Source organism: Corylus avellana, chromosome 4, assembly GCF_965113065.1.
Source record: "Corylus avellana chromosome 4, dhCorAvel1.hap1.2, whole genome shotgun sequence".
In the NCBI taxonomy this organism is placed as follows: Eukaryota; Viridiplantae; Streptophyta; class Magnoliopsida; order Fagales; family Betulaceae; genus Corylus; species Corylus avellana.
The window spans coordinates 1,594,486-1,619,050 of NC_142493.1; the positions used below are offsets into that span (position 1 = coordinate 1,594,486).

The following is a 24,565-nucleotide window of genomic DNA, read 5'->3' on the forward strand; positions in this document are numbered from 1 at the left end:
AGAAGTTCTATAGAGAGGAGACTATAAAGTTCACTTGTTCTTGACAATTTAAGGTATAGAGCTCACCTATCCAAACAGGTGGGTTTGATAATCCCATAAAATTATGAAGTTGCATGAATTGATTACAATTCGAACATCTAATTATGGAGAATTCATAACCAAAATTTTATGATATTCTTATATTGTGTATCAAATTTAGTGTTTTTTTTATTGGTGTGAATCCAGTTGTGTCAATTTTTCTCGTTGGTAGTGGTAGCAAATAGCAATGGTTATCTATGAAGATGGGTAAATACCGTAAATTACTTGTTGCAACCCAAGTTTGGGTCAGCGTCCCCTTGAACCCAAACACTAGGTATAACCCTTAAACCCTGTGCCTCCCTCCCAACGTTGAGAACCAGAGAAACCCAACTTCTTTCCTGTTTGGAAGCTGAGAAAGAGAGAGAAAAGTTAAGATTCATGACAGAAAATCCCAAGCACTTGCTAGACAGTGCTTCCGAGTCTTCCCAAAGGCCTTCCAAAATCGCAAAAACCGCCGTCGAAGATTTAAGCGACGACGAAGAGGAACAACAGCAACTACAGCAACCACCAGCGAAAGAGCCCATGAGCCCAAACTCTAGAATCCAACGTTACCTGGTGGCGGTCGAGTACATTGGTACTCGCTTCTCTGGGTCCCAGAAGCAGCCTAATATTCGTACTGTCGTTGGCGTTCTTGAGGTGCTCCCTGAGATTTTTGTTTTTTTGAAGTACTTTTTGTTTGTAAGCAAAAGTTGCATTCTTTTTGGTCTAGAAAGCATAATCGTACTGCCAAAATGATAAAGGGAGCAGCTTTTAAGTTTGTGATTTCTAAAAATGAGACCAATTCTGTGTTTGAAGTGGATTTAAAGAAAGAAACTTGAGGTTTTGGATTAATGAAAGTAACATATCCAGAAACTGGGTAAAACAGTTATTTCTCTATTAGGCTTAATTCAAACATTACAATAATGTTCTTTTATGGATTTTTCTTTTCTGTTATTTCATTGATGAAGAAAATCGGCATATCAGATGGAGTTAGGGTCAATTGAGTGGATGATTTAGTTTTCTTGGCTTTCAAATAATTAGAACTTCATGACTGCATGTTCTTATTTCTTTTATCTTCATCTAATGCACATCATCTGTTATTTTTACTTTTTATTGTTATTGTTTTTCTTAGCAAGCAAAGAGTGAGTGATGTTTCCTTATTAACCAGTAGAGTCCCTGCATTTTCTTTTCATGGGTATATTTGGATGAGAATGTTAACTACTATTTCATATTGATTGTTTGCCTGATCTTTGGTGTTTTATGGTTTGTGTAGGAAGCTTTTCATAAATTTATTGGCCAGCCAGTTCCCATTTTTTGTTCAAGTCGAACTGTAAGTATATACTCTTCTCCTGCCCGGTTCATATTGAGTTTTATGTAATTTTTTGATGAAAGAAAGGGTGACTATGAGTTTTATGTAATATAAAAACCGAAAATTGCTGGTCACTTTTAATTTGACATTTGTTTCACTTCCTAGATAGATTAGGATTTATGAGTGAATGCCCTCACCTCACATATGAATGCCGTTTTTTGAAATGAACTTGTTGGAAAGAACAATTTCTTTCAACTCAAAATTTTTCCGCAATTATCGAGCAATCTGTTTGGATCCCTCATTTCCATTGTCAACCAGATTTTGTTGGATTTTGAACATCACAGAGTGCTTGCATCTAGATTGGTATAGATCAATTGATGGATAGACATCTTCTCCAGATTAGGGGACAACAGACAGTCTAAATCGAAAATAATGGGTATAATATAATCGCTTAAGATCTGATCAAATTAGAGTTGATCTGTTTCTGATCCTACCTTGATAAAATTGACATTGTTATAAATGCTATTCTGGAATTCGATACCACCAACTTTTCACTAATATCTTGTTGCATGTCAGTCAGAGAACAATTGACACCAACAGAACTTAGTAAAATCTGAGATGGTGTGACAGAATTTTTATGCTTATAAAATTCCCCCCCAAAAAAAATATATAAAAAATCTAACAAAAGATATTCTTATCAATATATTATTTTTAAAAAAAAGCTGAAATACACTTTTGGTCCCTAAAATTTGCTTGGTATGTGTCATTCGGTGTGTGTCACTTCACTACTCAAAAGTCAAAATTCAACTGCATGGGACAAAAATGAATGAGTATGGAGCTTGGGGGATGAATTAAAATCATAAAAATTATGTCATGCAATAAGTTTAGAAGTACTTTCTTTATTTCTTCTGTAGCAAATTATGTTTTTTTAGCTGACAATCTGACAATATGGTTTTATAGAATAAGAATTACTATGAAGTCAATGTGTAAAGCTTAATTGAGTGATAAGTTACCATTGGAAATTTTTGCTTATCTTGAATGAGAAAATTTGTGCCTTCTGCTTAAAGGCTGATTCTAACCTAATGACTAATATTACATTCATATTGAATCATACAACTAACTGGCTTCTGGTCTTGATGTGATTGATTACATATTCGGAAGAAAAATTTGTGTTCGAACATTCTATGCAATGCTGAATATACCTCAATTCATGCAGTTTTATTTGCAACCATTTTCGTGGGTTTCTACGGAATTGACGCCACTGATAGACGTCATTTTGTGGATAAAGGAGTATTTTTACATCTAACAGGGTAATCATGATTTTAGTAGCTGGTAGATTGATATTAAAAGTCATGCTCTCTGACTCTTATAACTTATTATGTAAATAATAAGATCCAAGCTTGATGAAAGTTGGAGGTAAAACCGCACTCAAGGACTTTACAATAGATGATTGACAGCACACATGATTTACTTACACCTAATTTACTGACTAATCTGTTTTGTTTTGTGTATGCATTGTAACTCATAGGGTGATTGTTGATACGATTTTCTGGTAGATGTATCATAATTTGCTTCATAGTAGGCATCTTTTTTTAATAAGTAAATGAAATGTCATTAAAAGGCGTAACTCAAGTACTATGCAGGAGAAACACCTATCTAGAAAGAGACTTTCTTTTTTTAATAATAGATATAGAGACTTGTGTATATTTGTTTGTAACTACTTTTTCGGTGCATTTGTTATTTTCTACTTGCTGAATAATGCATTTACATGCAGCACAAATAGGCTCTTCAGCTTTTTAACATGTCTTTGTTATCTTTTAGCATGTGCTATTTTTATATGGGACATATAATGTGCAGGGATGCTTACTTTCTTACTACTGCAGGATGCAGGGGTGCATGCCTTATCAAATGTTTGTCATGTAGATGTTGAACGTATAAGCAAAAGGAAGCCTGGTGAAGTGGTATGCCACCAATAAGTTATTACAGAAGTTTCTCCTTAGAGCTAAGAATGTGTGCTTTTCTTATGGTGCTGATAAGGATTAAGTTGAAGTGATCTCCCATTTGTGCTTCTTGTAGCAATGAATAGGTAAACAGTACCCATAAGTTGATAATAGGGCTATTATAGATTTGTGGGGCTGGTAAGGAACTTGTAAAAAGTATCCATAAGTTGAGATGTAGTGTTGTTGGTTATTTGAACCTTTACAGACCTGAATGATGTGGTTGTAGAACCAATTTCTTATTCCACATTTTACTCCCATCAAATATATTTGCTAAGTTGGAGAAAAATTCTGATTATTGTTGAACTCTACATTAGTAAGTGGAAGAGCGTTTGAAATATGTTCAATTGATTTTGTTTGGTAAAAGCAATAAGCACTACATAACGTGGCTTTTAGTATTGCTTTTAGAAGATATAGAAAATCTATGCACGCAAAAGACCATGCCCATTCTTATCAACCAAATATGTAAATTTTGGATCTAAGTTAATTTTTCTTTTTATATTCTGTTCTATCTATTTTGATTTAGTAACTATTGCACTGATAATTCCTATAACCCTTCTTATAGAAAGAGACATAGTGCTTGAACCCATGTGGGAAGCTAAACAATCTATGTCGTGGGAAACTAGAAAGGAAGCGCAACATATGGAAACCTTCACACAAGGAAACATTTAGCAAAGGCTAATTTTGTGTCAAAAACCGAGAGCAAAACAATAATAATAATAACCCCCCTCCCAAAAAAAAAAAACACACAAAAAAACACACACAGAGACACTCACACCCTCACACAAAGACTGCTGGTCTTGGAGGATTTTGAACTGCCATGAGTTTTGTTGTTTACGTTAAATTAAGAGCCATGAAAATATCTGAATTTAATTTATTTTGATAAATAAAGAAAATAGGAAAGCTTGATATTCTTTTGTTTTTTTTTTGACATATCCGCAAAGGGAAGGGGAGAAAGGGATTCAAACTAGTGACTTCCGCTTCATAAGGAGTGGTCCCCAGCCGATTGAGAAAATATCTGAATTTAATATTAAGTGCTAAACTGCTTCTTCTTTCTTTTTCAAATGCAGTTACCACCTCATGAACCTGTGGTGGTCAGAAGAGCTGTGAACCATTTCTTACAGGTGTAATTTCTTATATCTCGTATTTATTTATTTTAAGGATTGTGGCCATATACGCCTGTTCTCAATTCTCTTTGCTACAGGTTCTGCTTGACCTTGTTCTTTGCTCCTTATATGCAAACAAAGCTGCAAGGAGAGCTGGTGTTTGCATCACATTTCTTTCCTCACTTGTTTTGATTGATGGGTGTTATAATAATCTGAGTTCTTACATGTCCTAATTTTGGAAGTATGTTGTCAATGGCTAAAATCATTTTGATTATCTTATCAATTGGCTTTAATGGCTTTGGCTAATTTTAAAAAGTTTGTTGCAAAATAATGGCCCAATTTGCCAGCAAATGGGCTCTGAGGAATAAAAAATAGCTGAGGTAGCTCCAAACAGTGTGCAGTTACTGCACTTAATAGTAAGTGCAGAATGCTGGCTTTTGCTATTGTTGGCTTACGAAAATGGGCCAATTATCTCATTATTGGGAAGATGTTGGCCAAATTGACATACAGTCAAGTGGGTCTTGCGGAGACCAAGACCTGTGGCAGAGCTAATTGGTTTATTTAAGACGACTTGAGAAATCCAATTTCTATACTTACCTACCTTTTGATGTAGGCATTGGATACCGAGGCCTGGTTGTTTCAAATATTTCAGTTACCTTCCCTGTCAAACAGTCGTCAAAAAATGTTCAACCGTGGGTGTAGAAAATTAATTCTGTAACCAGAAATATGTAATAAAATGAAGAACTTTTGCTAGATAGACTCAACTATGATATTTTTGGTTTTTTTGCTCGGTTATTGGTTAAGTCAAGATTTGACTTGTCTGTTAGTTATGTGGTGATTTTGGATGCTAATTTTGTAGACAGTTTTGATTGTCGCAGATATCTCGTGTTGTATCAAAATTTATTCAATATCAGGTTGTTAAGGTTGGCCAAATTATACACATCAATTTCTTACAGCATCAAGAATTGTATTACAATAATGTTCTCTTCACCGTAAAACTTTTCAGCAGTGAGGTGCTGATGCTTGTTGTGTCTGTTACAATAGTTTTTGTTCAAATTTTATTGTATGTCATTCGAATTCCATTTTCCTTATGTTGGATCTTGTATGAATTAAGTATGGTTCAAAACATTGTCCAAATCCAATCTGTCATGTGGATGACTCTGTTTTCAATAGGTTTTTTATTTTCATTGAACTACCGTATCTGTAGATGAAGGTTTCAACTCACTGTGTAGCTGCTTAGATGGCAAGACACATGAGAAACCATTTAACATGTTCTGATAAAACCTTGTGCATTAGGGTTTATTTTCCAAGCTCCTGTGGAATATACATGAAATTATGGATCAGAAACACATCCAACCTGCATATTTCCAGTTTTATTTATGAATCAGGGTCATTTTAACCATCTCCTGTATCATTGTTTAGGAGATTCTGACTCAATTTTCATTTTGGTTTTTGTCAGAAGAATGAAGGTGATATAATGGTGATTGATGTTCAATGTGTTCCAGCTGATTTTCACGCTAGATACAAAGCTCTTGAGCGCACGTAGGTAGTCATTCATCGAAATTGTGTTCATAATAATTGCAGCTAACAGTGAGGGCCACTGAGAATGTTACTTTCAACTAATTTTTAGCTTGTATAGTTTTCTGTTGGATGTAAAACTGGGTTGCATCTAGCCGCCTGTGCCATTTGGCTCATGCTGGTATCAAAAAGAGAGGAATTGCTATGTGGGGGAATATTTCGGGTGTATATCTTCCATTCGTAAAGTTCAAGTGATTTATTTGTGATTAGTTTTTTAATTACTAATATCAAACTCTGGATTAATGAATAATGCACCATGGTTTGTCCCTGCCTAAATATACGTTCTTATGTTTTTAAGTGTTATGGTTGTTTTCATTTACTTGAACATTAAAAAAAAAAAAAATACTTGAATTGTCATTAAATATCTCATTTAGGTACTTCTACCGCTTGCTCTCTGGGCCAGAGCCTTTGTCAACTTTTGAGAGGGACCGGGCATGGCATGTTCCTGAGGAGATGGATATTCTTGCTATGCAGGTTATTTAGTAACAAAGTCAAATATCAATGGATTGTAGTTGCCTAGCGATGCTCGTTTGTCTATTTATTTGATTAAAGAAAATTGTTGATCATGCAGGAAGCAAGCAAAGTTCTTGTTGGACATCATGATTTTAGTTCCTTTAGAGCAGCTGGCTGTCAGGTTGTTCCTAATTTACAAGATACTTTGCGGATACTGATTTTCTTTTTTGATCCAGTTAATGTTTTGGTATTATTTTATATAAAATTTCTCTTACCTATCTTAATTGCTGTAAAATGACTTCGATTTGCAGGCAAAATCACCAATGAGAACTTTAGATGAACTCAATATTTCTGAGGTAGTTTCAAATCCATATTTTCCGACAATTACCGAAAGGAGACAAAACAATTTGGCATTGGGAGATCTTCATGCAAGCTCCAACAAGTCTGAGACTGACCTGTCTCCTAGTTCTATTTCCATTGCTGATAGGGCAAGAGGGTTAAACGGTGGAACTGATTTTGGGTTTGGCATAAGAAGAAGGCATCGTTGCTTTGTGGTAACTGCACGTGCACGCTCTTTTCTTTACCACCAGGTTGCTGCCTTTTCACACGTTATTGCAGTTCACTGGCTGTTTATACTCTCTGGATTTCTTAATTCATTGCTTTAGTTAATTGTTGTCTGTAAGTTGGTATTCATATGGACTTAAATTGTCATAAACCTCCAGTATTCCAGAGTGTTTGAGTTTATATTTCTGCTCTTCTCTAAAAGTTTTTTACGCCTAGACGCCCCAATAGATCATGTGATATCCTCAAAGGATAAAATTTGACAAGGAATCAGTTGCACTTATGTTTACGTGACTTGGAACCTTGTTTACTTCACTCGTGCACTCCATTCTTTTTCCACTTTTTTCCACTTTTTAGATATTTTATTGAGATGCTGATGCATCTTTAGGGGTTTGTTTAAGGGTAACCTTAAATTGTTAACCATGCCTTTGATTAACACAAGAATACTTTTGGATCATTTTTTTCCCTTCAAACTATGCTGGAAAATGTAAATTAGTACAACAAAATAATTATTCCTTTCTCTCTCTCCCTCTCTCTCTCTCTCATTATAGTCTCCCATCTTTTCTAGATATAGTTTAGGTGTTTTTTTTTTCCTTGGGTAAATAGCTGTAGTTTATCATGATCAGTTGACTGAAGTTGTTGTAATTTCTCAGGTTAGACTGCTTGTCGGTGTTCTAAAAGCTGTTGGAACTGGAGATTTAACAGTTTCAGATGGTGAATTTACCTCTCTATGTCTCTCTTAATATTGTATACTTGTATGCAGATAGCAAATTGTCTACTTTAAGTCTTAGTTTTGATTGATTTCTGTCTCTTTCATAAATTGAATGATTTCAGTTGAACGAATCCTAAATGCAAAGAATGTGACTGCTGCAAGTCCCATGGCCCCTTCATGTGGTCTCTACCTTGGGCATGTGAAATATGATCTGCCATGAGAGTATAAAGGAATGTGGTTTCAATCTAGACATGTCATGGACTTACTGTGCAAATCTTATGAAGATCTGTCACCAGAATGCTGTACTGCAAATTTGCCCATCTGCAATGGTACCATTGTCCATGTGATACTTGACCCAAGAAAGCTTACAGATTTCTATTGACCCAGTTGCACCGAGCCTTTGACAGCTTGATGATCACTAAGGCATGGGAAGCAAGTGGAATTTATATACTGCAATCTAATTGTCTGGAATTTTGTGATGGATATGCACCATTTTTTATTTATGAGAAGCTTGGATCTCTAAAACTGATTACATTGGCCTAATTGAGTGCTCATCTTCTTTACTCTTCAGTTTGCTTTGTATAGGTTTCTTTCTTGCCCTTTGAGCTCATCTGCAATGTTATTATTATTTTTATTACAGCGAGGAGGGTCCTGCTCTACCCAATCCCTCAACTCATAAAGGGTTTGTGGGTGGCCAACAATGCAGGTTCAATCTCATTAATAAAGTAAATCTCATTTGTAGAATTAAAACTGGGGGTAATATCGAGCAACTTATGCAAACACACTGCTTCACTTCCTTGTGGAAACTGGTTTTTAAAGAAAACTTCGATCATCTTCTTTTAGAATTCCTGCAAACGAAAAGCCATTCAAAAAGCCTCGGTGACAATTCCTAAATACGGTTCAACGTTTTTTACATTTCTCTTCCTTTTCAACGAATCACACCTTATGACCACCCTCTCCCCTCATCTACCTTCATCCTATGATTAGTCTTTGCATTTTGACGGTTTTCTTTTAATTTGGATTAAAGAAGAAAATTTCAATTCAATCCCATTAAACCGAACAACGCATGTGATTTTTACATGCATTTTTAAAAATGCATGTGAGAAACATTTCTCACAAAAATGTGAAAATAGCATGTTCTATTGTTTACAACCTCTTACATACTCTTACATGGATGGTAGGTAGAAGGGTTTTTTTTTTGGAACGCTTTGTTGGCTCTGATACATACCAATTACAAAAAGGTTACAGAAAGAGATAATAAAAGAATCCCCAGGAGGATTTTTATTACAAGGTTTTCAAGCTTATTTTCATTTGATGCTCTACAAAAGAGATATATGCTTTAATTTATAGAGGACTCAAAGACAAAAGGACACATGAATACTTGGTTCTAGAGGTAAGTGTCTTGCATGCCTTTTTAACTAAAGGGCTGGCCTTTATTGTTGTTGTTGACAGATTGCTAGTAGAGAATCTGTTGCTTTACAAATGTCTCACCAAGCTTCTCGAATGCCTTATATCTTTGATTATTGCTAGCTAACAAATTTTCTTTTTCTTTTTGGCCAGTAGAATGCAAGCTAGCAAATTCTTTTTATTCTTTCGGCGGATACACTTTTTGCAATGGGTCCACCAAGCTTCTTGCATGTTCTTTATCCTTCTATCAAGTTGATAATGTTGTTGTACTTTTCGTCGTCTAGTGAAGGTGACGAAATAGGATTTTGACTATCATCGAGCAGACATAAGTGTTCTATGTCATCTGCTAGTAATTTCATATCATATGGTAAATCAAAATTTTTTCTTGTTACCATATTTTTCAAGCAATTTTTCAACTTGTTTGATTTGATTCGAACTTCAAGTGTAATCAATTGGGATTTTAGTAACAAGTAGTCCCTTACCATTTGTTACCATGAATCTGTTAATGGGTGTTCTTTAACCTCCTTTGCTATGTAGAGAGAATGACAAAGCTTTGAACCAAATAATTAATTTCTTCAATATGCTCTAAGGATATAACCATACTTTCTTCTGCAAATTCTTCATATGTGACTTTTAAGTACCATATTTGATCTACCCGTTTAATAGACCGGATCGAAAGAAATCACATATAAGCACGTATATCAGTTTAGTAGACTAGATTAAATTTTTTTTTTCTACAAACCAATTTAGAGAAAAACTGCCCCTCACAAATAACTTCTTCACAACCCAATATGCCACAGTAAAGTTTCCTACCATCCTTTATGACATTTTCAATTAGAAAAAGAACTGGTGTCAATAGAAAAATAATTGGTGTCAATATTTTTTTCTCTATATTTTTTAATCATTAGATTTATGAACTTATATAGACTTCATATAAGTCAATAGTAGACCTTACAAATATAATAGTTGATCTATTGAATTTGTAGGAGAATCTAAGAGAAATATAGAAAAATTATTGACACCAATAATTTCTCTTTCAATTAAAATCCGGAAATGAGATCAGGAAAGCAAAAATGGCTGTTCTGTCATCATCTTCGGTTTAGAGTGGGGCCAATGGACTAATGAGAATAAACGACATTGTTAAAATTAGCATCACAAACAACTTTTGCTTACGAACATGGAGTGATTACAGATCCTAAATATAGATGATGAATGAGCAAAAGATTTAAGCCATCGTCATGAGATATCATGCAATATAACTCATCATAATTTTAGTTTGATAACTAATCATAAGATATTAGAAATGGAAAAGCTGAATCTATGTTTTACAAGTTAGAATTGTCATTTGCAGATACACCTTGATTATTGAAGAACAAATTCTTGACTCTTGCTAGAGCATATACAATATCACAGTAAGAAAGTACTCCTAACAGCAATTACAAATAGCGACTCAATCTATCTTTGAAATGATTTGCCCGGTAGCTCTTGTGAGAGATGTAATTCTGCCCTAAAAGACCATGAAACAACATGATAAACATTTCCAATGGTACAAAACCCTGTCAAGAATTAGACTCAATTTCATATAGTTCTGCATCTTCATTCTCCTTTGACACTAACATCCATCCTCTGTAACTCCATGGGCAAATAACATTTACATTTACCATCACACTGCAAAAAGGCATCCATGTCATATAGAAAACTTGTAAATTTTCAATCTTGCTTTGATCTTAGAGTAGGTACCAATGACAAAATAAAATATTACTAATGTCAAAAAAAAAAAAAAAAAAAAAAAATCTATTACATACCTCAGACCTATGCATCTGATGTAACAGGTACATAAGAAGTACATGCATTAGAATAAGCACCTACTTCATGAATGTCTCCATAGCTGTACGGATGGAACTAGTACGAGCAGAACAGTGATGTTGTTGGCTCAATGAATGGGGCCCGCTCCAGACAGATGTACGGTTGTCAGGGAAGAGAATTCCACACAAGTCCAAAAGCATGGGATTTTCCAGATGGAAGTTCTTCCACACTTCAGCTTTTCTGTGCAATTCTTGTGATTCCTGTGATTACATCAAAATGAAAGTAAATTTGCATAGACAAATGTCCAGGATTTAAAAGGTTCCGCAGCTAAATTAGGAAGCTCTACCCTACTGTAGGTTTTCTGAAATAAACATAATTAATAAAATGCAAACCATTGGATCCCTCTTAAGCTCAAGTCTGCTAGATGGAAGCTCCATTGCATGCTGTGTAAAAGTTTCAGAATTTTAACAAAACTCCTACATAACTCTAAAGTTTGAAGTCTTCCTTTCACTTCTATGTCATAGTCAATACATACAGAAAACAAACTTTCTGACCATGCTAAAAAAATATTTTGTTTCTATTTTACAGATGTGCTCTCATTAACATATCTGCTTTTGTTACATAGGTAGGATTTTTCAGAAACTTTTGGGTAGAATCAATCTTAAAACTTTTTGATAAGTAAGAATCAATCTTAAAACTAGTAGCATCAATGTGAAGCGCAATTAACTAAGAGCAGAACTTAGTTTATTTTTGAAGCATGCCCAATAAGTTTGAAGACTACCCAATAATTATTCAGTACATTCCAATATACGCACATCATTGAAATGATTTGATAATGGTTACTCATATAGTAACAAGCTTGATACTTTTGGAGTAATAGGAGGCTGGCAACGTGGGTTTCATAAGGTAATAATTGAAATACCTTATGTTTTTGTTGCTGAAGTGCTGCAGTTTTGGTTTCATGCCTCGTTAATGTATCTTCTTTCTGAGTATCGATTCGAATTCCAACACCTGATTTATCCACTATTCTTAGCTTAGTTTGTCTATCAAGCTCCTCCCCTGATCTATCACCAAACTGTGGCTGCTCTGGAGTTTCATTCTCATCTTTCTTTTGAATCTCCATGTCATTCTCTTCCTCCTCCTCATCTTCCTCTTCTTCTTCCTCCTCTTCATCTTCCTCCTCCTCCTCCTCCCCATGCTTCTCCTCCAAAGGCCTATGTTGCTCCTCAGTATTCCCCAATTTCACCTCCTCTGCTTTCTCTTCTACCTCAGCATTTGCATCTGGGTCTAGGGATTCATCATTTGATGACGAATCTTCAGCATCAGGACTTTCTACAAGCAGAGGTTCCTTTAACAGAAAATGCAAACAAATGTGTTCATATATTTACACAATAATTAAAAGAATAATAAAAAAATGAAACAAATATTCATATATGTAACGCTTGAAGCATTTTAGAAGTCAAAAGTTGGTTTTCTTCCCTAAAACAAGAGTATTAGATACTGAGTAATCATGAAATAGTGTATCAGATCTGTCAAAAATATCTGATACCAGAAAACAAAAAATTGCTAACTTAATTTTTTATTTTTCCTCTAATTGACACAATCAATTACCCGTAGGAGTTTGATTAACGGTGAGGATTGTTGTACAGTATGCGTTTGCGATGTGCAATTAATCTGAGTAAAGTTCTCCTACGTTATCAAAAAAAAAAAACAATCTATGCTATTACCTGGGATCCCTTCAAACTTCCATATACTTGTGCTTTACTTTAATTTTAAATTTTTTTTTTTTGATAAGTAAAAACTTCCCTACACCCATACATTTTTTTGATAAGTAAAAAAGAAAAGTTAAGCATGTCAACAGCAGGATATCCCTACACCCATACATGTCATTTGCAAGATACAAAGTGAAGGTCCAATCAGTCAGCGAAGAAAATGTTCAATTAAGTCATTAGTCAAACTTCATTGTACCTCCTGCTTGGTATCCTGAGGATAATTATTATCACTAGCTCCTACAAGGCCTTTTGCAAGTCGAGCATTCTCCTCACGCTCCTTCCTGCGGCGCTTTAGAACACATATTGCACATAAACAATCGCTTTTATGGCGCCTTCTGCAAATGAGAACTTCAGGAAATAAGAGAAGTTTTAAACTATTTGAATAATAAGATAGAACTCTCCATGTCAATGAACTCAAGAAAAAAATCCCTATAGAAAAAAATGATGTATATATTATATTGTATTGAGCTCTTAAGAATTTCCATGAAGCGAACTTAAATTAATTTCCCCATGAACTTTTCATGGAGCTGTTTTGTCCTTACATCCCTAAACGTTCCTTTTACAAAGCCCCACTTAAGTTCCAGGCCACACTTTTATTAACCCACTGTGAGTAAGAAGCAATTGGGAACATCCAGACGCACCTGATATCACTGACAAGCAGCTTAAAGCAATAGGAAAAGGTGATGACAATGAGATAACCCCAAAAAGAAGTAAAGGATATAAAGCAACTGCTATGCTTTAAGGTGCTTGTCACCACCTTTTACTTCTTGGGGTTATCCCCCAGAGTCATTTCTTGGTACTTTGACAATGAGATATAGTATTTATTGTCAAAAAAAAAAAAAAAAAAAGTAAATCCAGTCACCTTTTCATAATTATACTTGTTTCATTAATGCATAATCACTTTGTAAAAATTCCCAGGGTAGCATAGGATGTGAATTTACAGGAAAAAGTACATACAAAACAAACAGGCTCTTACTAAATTCTAGTCCTTACATGGTGCATCATCTAGTAGTGGCAAGCTTCTGATGCAAACTACAAGCAGCTCAAGTAAAGAGTGCCACAGTGGCTACATGTAATTCATGGATCGTAAATATACTTTCAATTTGACCTAGATTAAGTTCTCGTTATTATAGAGTGCTCCACTCTTTCTCCTACATGTTTTTGAAAATTCCGTAAGGTCCCATCATTTACCTGAAATTTTTTGTGTACATGGGTTGCGCCCCTCTGCGCGTTTGATAATATACTAATTACTTACCTGAAATTCCTCTTTTTTTTTTTGGGTACAATTAGAACCTCTAAACCACCTGAAATTATACCGTTTATTAAATGTTTTACTCAACTGTAAAATTAATTCTCCTTTCCCCTCAATAAACCACTTGATACACACAAAAAATGTCAAAAAGACCTCAAGTATTATTTAATGCATTGTTCCCTTTAGGGTTCTATGTTTCTAGTCTACCAGTGACTCCATTTGAACATTTATCCTTGGACCCATAGGTATCTGGGAAGCATAAAACTATACTCATTCTATAATGTATATAGCAACAACTATATTATCAAAAAAAAAGAAAAAAAAGAAGAAGAAGTTATTAGCATAATATACCCGTGGCGTTTTCCTGACTTTGGCTTTGGCTGACCACCTTTTGCATATACTTTTCCCTGACTGGACGGTGCAGCATCCTCTACTTGGATGATTTCAACCCCTAACAACAAGGAAAAATAAAATGCATAGACTGCCGTTAGGAAAATAAAAGCTAGCATCTTTATACAGCAACAAAAGAGCAAGATTATGCCACAATGAACCATCAGTTGATATACATCATTAATCTGGCAAGCATATAACTACATCACAACATATTATGAAAAGCAGACACCAGAAGCGAAATGCATGAATAAGCAGATATATGCATAAAACAATCAGCAGATGCACAACATAAAATAGAAAGTATTTATCAGCTGTTTATGCAAGGCCAGTAATAAAGACATTGCCTTCATCGCCAACAAGTTTCAGTTCAGCCCTAATTTTATTTCACCAAGCTCAAATCATATAAATCAAGTCATACTGCATTTCCACCAGTCTTTTTTTTTTTTTTTTTTTTTTTCATACGCAAATACAAAACTCGCGCTCTTTAATTGTTGAGGAAGTTAATTCCTTTATAATTATTACAACTTCAGGATCTTCTTCAACAATTCATATTCATTCGCTCTTTAATAGTTATGGAAGTTAATACATAAGTATGAAAAATGTTACCAAAAAAAAAGTGAGTTGGGGAAAAACTAAAGACCAACTTGACAAGATTAAGATCATTAATAAAACACTCTAAGAACTCATAAACACCAAGTGTTTTGGAGGCAATGAGATGCAGCCCTACGCCAGTTATTTAAGAAGGGGGATTTCTTTTTATAGAAAAAACATATTAACAGCAGCCCATAAGGAGAAAAAGAGGGGGGGGGGGGGGGGGGGGTGGGGGGAAAGACAGACAAACCTTTTTTAACTTTCAGATTGAACTCTTAACTCTTCCCATTCAGCACCAACAAATTTCAAAATACATACCAAATATGTTTAAAACATCACAAATTTACTTCTGAAATGTTATCATGTTCATCTTTGTTCCAGTTATTTAAAAGCATTATATTTCAAAGGGTTAGCTTATGGAAGAAAACCTTCTATGTTTACATTCTTGTTAATGACAAAATTTGCAAAAAAAAATGCCTATTCCTTGTATGTGGCAAAGCTATTCATCAAGTCTGAATTCAAAGTAGAACACATGTTTTTACAACCTGAACATTAGGAACAAGTTACTAATATTGAGAATTCATTGCCATTGGCAAGGTTGATTTTTCTGTATTATAACAAAGATGCTTTTTTCCTTTTAAGCATAACTTTTACTTATCTTCTAAATTGACAAAATCCGAGAATTCTAAAACTTATAAGGTGCCTAGGAATACCACTTAGCTCTATTCTTGTTAAAAGATTACAATTGGAGCCCAGTGCAATACTGTGAAAGTGATATACAGATTATCTCTTTTTTTTTTGGTTGATTAGTAATCGAAATGTTAATGAAAAGCGTAAGAGGTGCAACCAGGTCCACAAGAAGTATATATGAGAAACACCTAACTAGAAAGAGAAAAGTGCATCAAGTGAACAAAACCTTTAAATCTCTATGTGCCCATGGGCGTGCTCATGTGTGTGTAAGAGAGAGAAAGAGAAAGACACAAACAAAAAAATCAGCAAAGTTGAGTATATTGTTCATAAAATTCAGAGAAAGAACGGCTTTTGTATTTATAAACATACATTTATTGAAATATTATTCCAGAATACCCAAAAGAAGGGACATGTATTTATATAACAAGGGCTAACTTTTTGCCAAATGACCACAATCATAACATCCACATGATAAGAAAGACTAATCTATTGCATTGCCCATCAAATTTTTATATACATTTACAAGACCACAGAATAAGAAGTGCACAACCAAAATTCATATCAAAAGGCATTAACCGGTAAAGACCATAAATGCAAAAGTCTCACCCTTATTTCCATGTGGTTGTTCACCATATAACCCAGCTGATGTCCAATACTTCATAAAATTCTTCTTCACTCTCCTCATAAGGTCCAAAATGTAGTCACCCTTATTGTTATACTTATTACAGTTCTCCCAAATGTACTGCACATCCTTATACACGCCCTCTGAGTTCATATACTTGACACCATTTTCAAGATTGCTGTAGATTGTTCCAAAATCCATTGGTGTATCTATGACATCAAAATAATCCTGGTTCCAAACAACCCCCAGGGGGAGAAATTTAGTATTCAAACAAAGCAGACAAGGTACCATATGATGGTATAACTTAAGACATGATGAAGTCACAATCAAACAAAACCCCACCCAAAAAAGAAAAAGGATCACTTTTCAGCCCATAAAATAAAAGTAACTACTAAATCAGAGGATTGTGGCATAACACACTCCCATGTGCAGGTTTCTGCGTGTGTCATGACTAATATGCAATAACAGAACAAGACTTGTGATAATGTATGATTCACTCTTTTTCATATACATGTCCATGTAGTGAGTCTTAAAAGAATCCAAGTATTGAATAATTTATCATCCCAAACAAACAAGCTACGACAAAAGAGCAGTGGCTTGCTGGCAAACAACACCAGAAAAATTATCAGAGACCTTCCCTTACTGGCAATCCCTTCCAAACGTTCTCAATAACTTAAAAATATAAGTACTCACCAGGACCGAACAAAACAAGAAATTACAAGTGAACAGAGGTTTCAAATTATTTTTCCTTAAGTGTTATAAATAAATTTAGTTAGCCACCTCTAAAAAAAGACATGTATTTAAGCATCTGTATATATACAGATACTTACAGGAATTCCCAGAGCTACTGGATCGACAGGGACATTGAAGGGTTCAGCCGCATCCATTTTCATTACCTTCTGTATCACCTATGGAAGGATAAATGAAGACAAAAATGTGCTCAAATGGGGAACTTAAACCACAAGATACTTAAAATTTGCATAATCAGAAAATTTAAACAAAGACCATTTTAAACTTTCCAACATACCGACAAGGCAGCATCTAGTTCTTGCTTACTATATCGGGCACCTTGACTTGGTTCTCTCTGGTGTGGACTCTCACCCTGTGCCACTACAGCACTACTACTCTGAAAAGCACTTGAATTACCCAAGACCTTTGACGACTTAATCTTTATGCTCCCAGCTCTTTTTGCCGGATTTCCTAAAACACTAACAGGCAATGAGTTTGCACTATCTTCTATTTTCTCCATGCCCACACCTTGTCTTTCCAAACCCATTTGCTGGCTACTCTTATCAGTATCACTTTGCGTGGGTGCATCCGAGGAAGTATGCTGAGATCCCAACATCTTACTTGTCCTCAGCTTGACTTTTACATGCCCAACCGACTTCCCCACTGCCTTATCAATGGAACCGTCTGGATTAATACTTGCAACATTGTATGGCTGGTCAGTCCCCGTTGAAGAAGGTGTATCAACCTCCATTCCAGATTCATACTTGGTATCATTACCGAACCCATCCAAACCCGAATTCTCTTCAGCATTTAGACTCGCAGCACTTACAGATGCCTCATTTTTAACCACCACAGGAGGCCCTTTTGGCTTTCCTTTCTTGTGCCCGCGCTTCCGCTTCATATTCTAGCCCCACAAATGGTTCACTTTACTCTCCACTAAAAGCGACTAAAAATAAGTTGAACTACAAAAAGTAGCACTCATTTCATTAATGCAGTAAATAGATTGATTCCCAGAAAATTTAGAACTACGCACTAAAAGAAAACTATTCAAACCCAGATTATGAAAAGGAATAAGCTCAAAGATTACATATTCTTTATGGTTACATTATGCAGATTTACCACGAAGCACCAGCTCCAATTTCATAATCCAAAAGCACAAAAAAAGAAGAGTATTTTCTTCTACACTACGCGCAAAGAAACACTCAGCTGAACTGGAAAACTTCTCGTTTTGATTGATACGAACAACAATTCATTCGTGGAAGGAAAATTAAAGCAAGTTTCTAAAATAACGAATTTCCAACAAAATACATTCGTTTTGTTTCAGAGAAATTCAATTTCAAGAACGAAACTTTTTCCTCTACAAAGCTAAAATATTGTACAAATTCTTTGCCCATCAAAAAGAGAAAAGATGATCTCTTGCCGAACCCAATTCATAAAAAGATTAGAACTTTTAAACCCTTCAGCGAAAAAGTTCTTCTCCACTCAAAAATTATCCAAGAACTATTTGCTGTCAAGCCAAACACAGAAACCCTAGAATCGACCACCAAATTAAAGAAACATAAAGTAAATTTAGAATAACTATCATAATTCATCAAAGTTTTCTGATTGAAGAAAACACAAATTTAAATTCTTGTAGATGTTATTGAAGATCTGATTGGTCCGTCAGAACACGTAGAGAGAGAGAGAGACAGAGAGTGAGGATGTGTACCTCTGAGAAATCTGAGCGACAACGTTGTCAAGTGTAGTGTTCTCTTTGCATATATAAGTTTCGGAGCGGGAACTGAGACTTCTTTCACTACGAATGAGAGCTTATGCGCCTACGCCTGATTTTTACCCTTGTGAGAGGGAGAGAGAGAGAGAGGTGGGGTATAAACAAAATCAAGAAATTCCCCCTTTTTACTCACAAAAAAAATATTAAAAAAATAAAAAGAAATGCCCTTTTTTGTTTTTATAATTTTTTACACGATATATAAAATTGACACCAACTTTATAATATAATAAAATTAGCGGATTAGAGTTTAGCATAATAAAATTCAGGTCAAGCCAAGTTTAGCCCATTAGACACGATTAATAATCGTATCAATTTATGGTTAACCCACTTAACCCCATAAGTAACCTGCATAATCCGACAAGCCAATACATATTGCTAAACCTACCCCTAAATTTATATCCATTGCCACATAAGGATCCAATTTTTTGAATTCCCTACATATTGCTAAACCTACCCCTAAATTTATATCCATTGCCACATAAGGATCCAATTTTTTGAATTCCCTACATATTGCTAAACCTACCCCTAAATTTATATCCATTGCCACATAAGGATCCAATTTTTTGAATTCCTCCACTAAGAAATTTAGTTTGAAGGTTATTAAGAGTATTACATATTTTACTATAACTTTCATACAAGCTTATGTGACAATACACGTTACACTTGGTACATCAACTACTAAGTGTCCGTTTAGGTTTGTGATTATAAAACGTGCAATTTAAAAACGTAATTTTTAAAAACACAGTTAAGTATCTGATAAAATCACAATTTAGCCTTTTAAAATTGTGTGTTTTTTAAAACGCACCCTATTGCCTAAGATTTGAAAATTTTTATGTTTCCAAATCGTAATTATTTAAAACGCACTCCTAAATGATACATTTTTTGTGATTTGACTTAAAAACACACTTTAATTTGTCCAAAAAAAAAAATAAATCACAATATCAAACGCACTCTAAATGTAGATTGTCATGCTGTTGCTTATGCAATACTCATTTCCATAAAATATTGATTGCTACGTGAGTGTCTAAGGAGTTATAATAGAAGTTGTGGTCCTTCAACTATTTTCCTTTCAATTTTGTGGGCGTCTTATTCAAAACCTGATAATGAAGTCTCCCCTCTCTCGCTTTAAGCATCAAGAGAAACATATTAGCCAAACATATAGAGAGAAAGGCCCCCTATCATTTTAACATAATTCCCTTATCCAATAAAAAAAAAAAAAAAATCTGGATTATTAACACAACTAAAATTATGAGCCCTCTTAGTTAGCATTATTTAGAGAGGAATGATTCACGTCAATGTATATATATATATATATATATATATATATATTTTTATCTTTTTATCTCATCCTACAAATTCAATATATCAACCATTAGATTTGTGGACTCATATGACTCCACACAAATTCACTGGTGAATCATCCATTTACTATGGAAATTGTTAAAAAATGATTAAAAATAGAATGAATTCTATAATTTCTCTTGTCTAAATATACAATAATTTTTATGCACTTTAGGTACATACTTCAAGTTAGCATCAACACAAATTTAATAGTGAATTCATCTATTTATTATGGAAATTGTTAAAAAATAATTAAAAATAGAATGAATTCTATAATTTCTCTCGTTTAAATATACAATAATTTTTATGCACTTTAGTACATACTTCGAGTTAGCATTGTGTAAAAGGTAAGACAAAATCGCATAATTGTGTTTTACATAAATTTCCTACAAATTGAGTTGAAATTTTTTTTTTTTAATTCAGTCTTTAGAGTATCATGCTTTTTTTTTTTTTTTGTAACATGTAAGTGTTAAATTACCAGTTATCCCAAAAACTTAAATTGGTAGGAAGAGGTAATTTAATCACTTAACCATTACTTTAACTCAAACTCTCTTTTAATAGGTAATGCCCAACACGTTGAATATTTAATTTAAATGGAATGAATTGACGGAGTCAAGGTTTAATCCTAGTACCTTTTGGCTCTGATATCATGTTAAATTACCTGTTATTTCAAAAGTTTAAGCTGATAGGAAGAGGCAAATTTAATCACTTAACTATTACTTTAACAGTGAGAAACACATATATATATTTTTTAATTAATGGCACACACTATTAAAAAAATATATACTTCTCACGTGCTAAAAAGACACGTACGCACCATCCTAGTATGAAAAAATATTTTCTGTCCAAATGTTATCTGAACAAATTAATACGAAACTTTTTTTTTTTTTTTTCTTCCAATGTTTGGGCCATAAAATTAATTGGGAAAAAGGCTATCTAGATCTAAAGACATGCGAGTATTTTCATGGGCTTCTTAGAATATGCGAATCTTAGCTTAATATTCATTAAATCCTCTTAAATTATTCTGTCCTGCAGTGTTTAACTGAGGGGAGATAATTCAAACCAGGAAAATGAATTTCTAAGATGTTTCCTGGAAACAAAACCACTCCAAGCTACAGCTTCCTAGCCTAAAAGTAAAACTTATCAACACTCGTCTATTCTCAAAACTTTTTGGGTAGCTTTATATATTGAAAAGTGTTTTACCTTTTTAGTTTGAATTTTTTAATTTGATTTTGTTCCGAATGAAAGGTGGTCAGAATTGGCTTCTTGAAATTTTTATTATTTTATGAAATTTACCATTTACCTTTGAATTATAAATGATTAACAATAATGAATATATAATTCCAAATTAAGATAATTTAATCCCAAAAGCTTAAACTAGAACATGGATTTGAATCTAATAATTTAATTAATTAAACCCCAGTACTCATTCTTTTTTTTTTTTTTTTTTTATATATATTTTTTTTATATGTCCACGCAAGGAAATGGGGAGGAGAGATTCAAATTAGTGACCTCCACTTCATGAGACGTGGTTCACAGCCGATTGAACTACCCCTTAAGACAACCCCACTCATTCTTGATTAATACGCTAAAGGCATGAACTTTTTAGTTTTTATTCTAACATATTCCTATTAATTAAAAATGCACGAATTTTGCCACGTTCTTCTATGGTGGAAGGTTCCAAGCACAGTGGATATTAATATTAGGTAACTTTTTTTCCTTGAAGACTAATTGAAACCGTCAAATTTGACGTGCAAGACTTATCATCACCATAATATCAAACACCACGTATGTATATAAAACGTGACGCATTCGAAAACGAGTTTGGTTTAGAGGAAACAAAATCCAGCACACGAAAGAAGAAGTTGTCAACCTCTGCTTAAAGTAATGGGAAACTCCTCGGAAACTACAAGGCATGCACATGGCCTCCTCTATATATATGTATTTACTCTCAACAGCCAATCTCAAAGCCCTTCTATTTAGTTGTCCCCAAGCATCCCCACAACCACTTCCACCTCCATCAAAATCCGTCACGACTTTTATCACCGCGTCCACCGCCGGTGTCAAAGATACATCACCACAGTATATATATCTTGTTTTCTCAAGAAATTCTTAGCTAAAATGTCTACCCTTAGAGCAAGATCCACACCCGCCAAGCAACCATCCATAAAAGATAAAGAAGCCACACCGATCCCCACAGCCAATGGCGGCGAGCCGGCAGCGGATGCCCCGAAAGCTGCTATACAGCGTCAGCCGTCTATGGCGCGAAACCTTACAAGCACGGCAGCCAACCTAGCGAACCTCCTTCCGACGGGGACCCTCCTCGCCTTCCAACTCCTCACGCCAATGTTCACCAACAACGGTGCGTGTGACGCCGCCACGCGGCCCATGACAATCGGCCTCCTCGTCCTCCTCGCCCTCTCATGCTTCCTTGCAAGCTTCACCGACAGCGTCAAGGTGTCGGATGGACAGGTCTACTACGGCCTCACCACCTTCAAAGGGTTGTGGCTGTTCGATTACCCGGACCCTTCCGGCGCCGGCCTGCCGGATTTAAGCAATTTTAAAATAAGGTTGATTGATGGGATTCATGCAGTTTTATCTGTATTGGTGTTTGGTGCTGTGGCTTTGAGGGATAGGAATGTGTTGCAGTGCCTTTATCCACAGCCTGGGCGTGAGATTCAGGAGGTTTTGAACATTGTTCCAGTTGGGGTTGGGCTCATTTGCAGTCTCTTGTTTATGGTTTTCCCCACTAGAAGACATGGCATTGGGTACCCTGTGACATCAGGCAAATGATTCTTCATTTTTCAAGTCTTTTGATTTTCTTTCCCCCATTCATTTCTTGTATATTTGTTTTGGTTGGGAAAAAAGTGCAAGAAAAACACGATTAATTATTTGGTTCATCAGCAAGAAAGCATAATAAACTATTAGTTTAATTAATTGAATTTCCTTGACAATTCAAGTGTTGGTGTGTACTCTTGTCCTTGCCATACATTTTTTCTTTTCCTATTTGGCTTTTTAATCAATAGGGTGTTAAAAGTGTTGATTAAGTAATTAACATCTTCCTGTCAACTGAAGTTTATGAAAAAAATTAGTGATTTAACATGGTATTAGAGTCAAAGATCCTGAGATTGAACTTTAACTTCGTCAAATCACCCTTCATTTAATTAAATTAAATATTACACGTGTTGATTACGTGATTATATTTATGTCTTCCTATCAGTTTAATTTACTTATAAAACTGGTGATTTAACACATGGTGCCTTATTGTATTAATCTTCTTAAACAAATTGGGTTAAGTATTAGAAAAAGATGCTGCATTCTTCCTCCCCATTGTAGCTTTTTTTTTTTTTTTGTCATTTGAATAATTAATTGAGGAAGTTGAAGACTAATAGGAGGTATATACATATGCATCTGAATCGTGCAGTGCAGAAATGGGACAATTCAACTCATCATGAACTTGGAGAGGTCTCTTTAGCTTCAACAACAGGATCATCTGGTGGCATAGAATCTCACAGTACTAGCTCTGCAGGCAGTACTGATTTTCAAAAGGATATTGCTACATCTAGCGATATAGAACCAGATTTTAGTAGCCCAGAAAGCACTGCTGAATCCTTTAATAGTGCTGCATTTTCTGGTGATTCACGTGAGAGATCCAAGAGAGCAATTAAGAGGCCATCCTACCTAGAAGATTACATCCTCTATAAATAATTTTACATATTGATTTTACATGATATCAGAACAAAGGTTCTGAGAGCTGATGGAAAACAATATCATCATTTTTTAGGGTTGAGCCCTAGCCGTTAGATGGTGGATTCAAAAGAGTAATGGTAGAAATTAATTACATTTTTATTTCACAGCTATCCTACGATGTTGATATGGCAGTCACAACCAACAATTAGATCAGTAATTGTTAAAAAAAAAAAAAAAAATTCAAAAATTGGTTGAGACTGACACAATAGCATTGTCAGATAATTTGAAGATAAAAATGTAATATTTCTAGCATTTCTCGACCCAAAAAGACACCTACAACAGCTTCTTAGTTGATGTCTATACTTAAAAAAAAAAAAAAGTAACAAACCTTAATTATCATTGAATTATAAATTTTATTGTTCAGAAGCCATCCTTGGATGAGGTGTACATGAGTTGTTTATGTGTTATAAGTCTAAAACTGAGGAAATATATTTTTTTAAAAAAAAGTCCATGTTGTATGTGAAAGGTACAAAAATCTCTACATCATTAAAAAAAAAACATGTTAAATTCTTCTTTCGAAGATGATAAAGTCATGCTATCTAGGGCTTGTTTGGATGCAGTTTTTTTCAACTCTTTAGAAGATAAAAGTCAGGCTGCCGTGCAAGACTAGAAAGTTTTGATGACTTTTGATTCTTTGAACGTGAATTTTACTCCACATTTAACTTTTT

At 34.6% G+C, this 24,565-nt stretch overlaps 2 protein-coding genes and 1 pseudogene across 3 annotated transcripts; 2 read left to right on the plus strand and 1 right to left on the minus strand.

Moving 5' to 3' along the window:
* Positions 1-323: 323 nt before the first annotated feature.
* LOC132177331 (Pseudouridine synthase family protein) lies at positions 324-8,343 on the plus strand. Its single transcript, XM_059589599.2, has 10 exons — positions 324-714; positions 1,331-1,387; positions 3,250-3,327; positions 4,434-4,487; positions 5,929-6,011; positions 6,422-6,521; positions 6,619-6,681; positions 6,812-7,090; positions 7,715-7,775; positions 7,896-8,343. The coding sequence occupies exons 1-10, from the start codon at positions 457-459 to the stop codon at positions 7,991-7,993; spliced, it is 1,131 nt and encodes a 376-aa protein (XP_059445582.2). The 5' UTR covers positions 324-456; the 3' UTR covers positions 7,994-8,343.
* A 2,083-nt stretch (positions 8,344-10,426) lies between these two features.
* Positions 10,427-18,890, minus strand: LOC132179777 (DNA-binding bromodomain-containing protein). 2 transcript variants are annotated; one of them, XM_059592547.2, is made up of 9 exons: positions 18,744-18,890; positions 17,334-17,997; positions 17,137-17,214; positions 16,291-16,534; positions 14,362-14,461; positions 12,955-13,093; positions 11,909-12,334; positions 11,050-11,246; positions 10,427-10,848 (listed from the first exon to the last, which is right to left on the minus strand). In XM_059592547.2, the coding sequence occupies exons 2-9, from the start codon at positions 17,934-17,936 to the stop codon at positions 10,740-10,742; spliced, it is 1,896 nt and encodes a 631-aa protein (XP_059448530.2). In that variant the 5' UTR covers positions 17,937-17,997; positions 18,744-18,890; the 3' UTR covers positions 10,427-10,739. The 2 variants fall into 2 exon arrangements, with proteins under 2 accessions (XP_059448530.2, XP_088371215.1); XM_088515089.1 differs by having other exon boundaries at positions 10,759-10,848; positions 10,986-11,246.
* Positions 18,891-22,237: 3,347 nt separating this feature from the next.
* On the plus strand, positions 22,238-23,091 carry LOC132179404 (protein DMP3 pseudogene; annotated as a pseudogene).
* Positions 23,092-24,565: the final 1,474 nt, after the last annotated feature.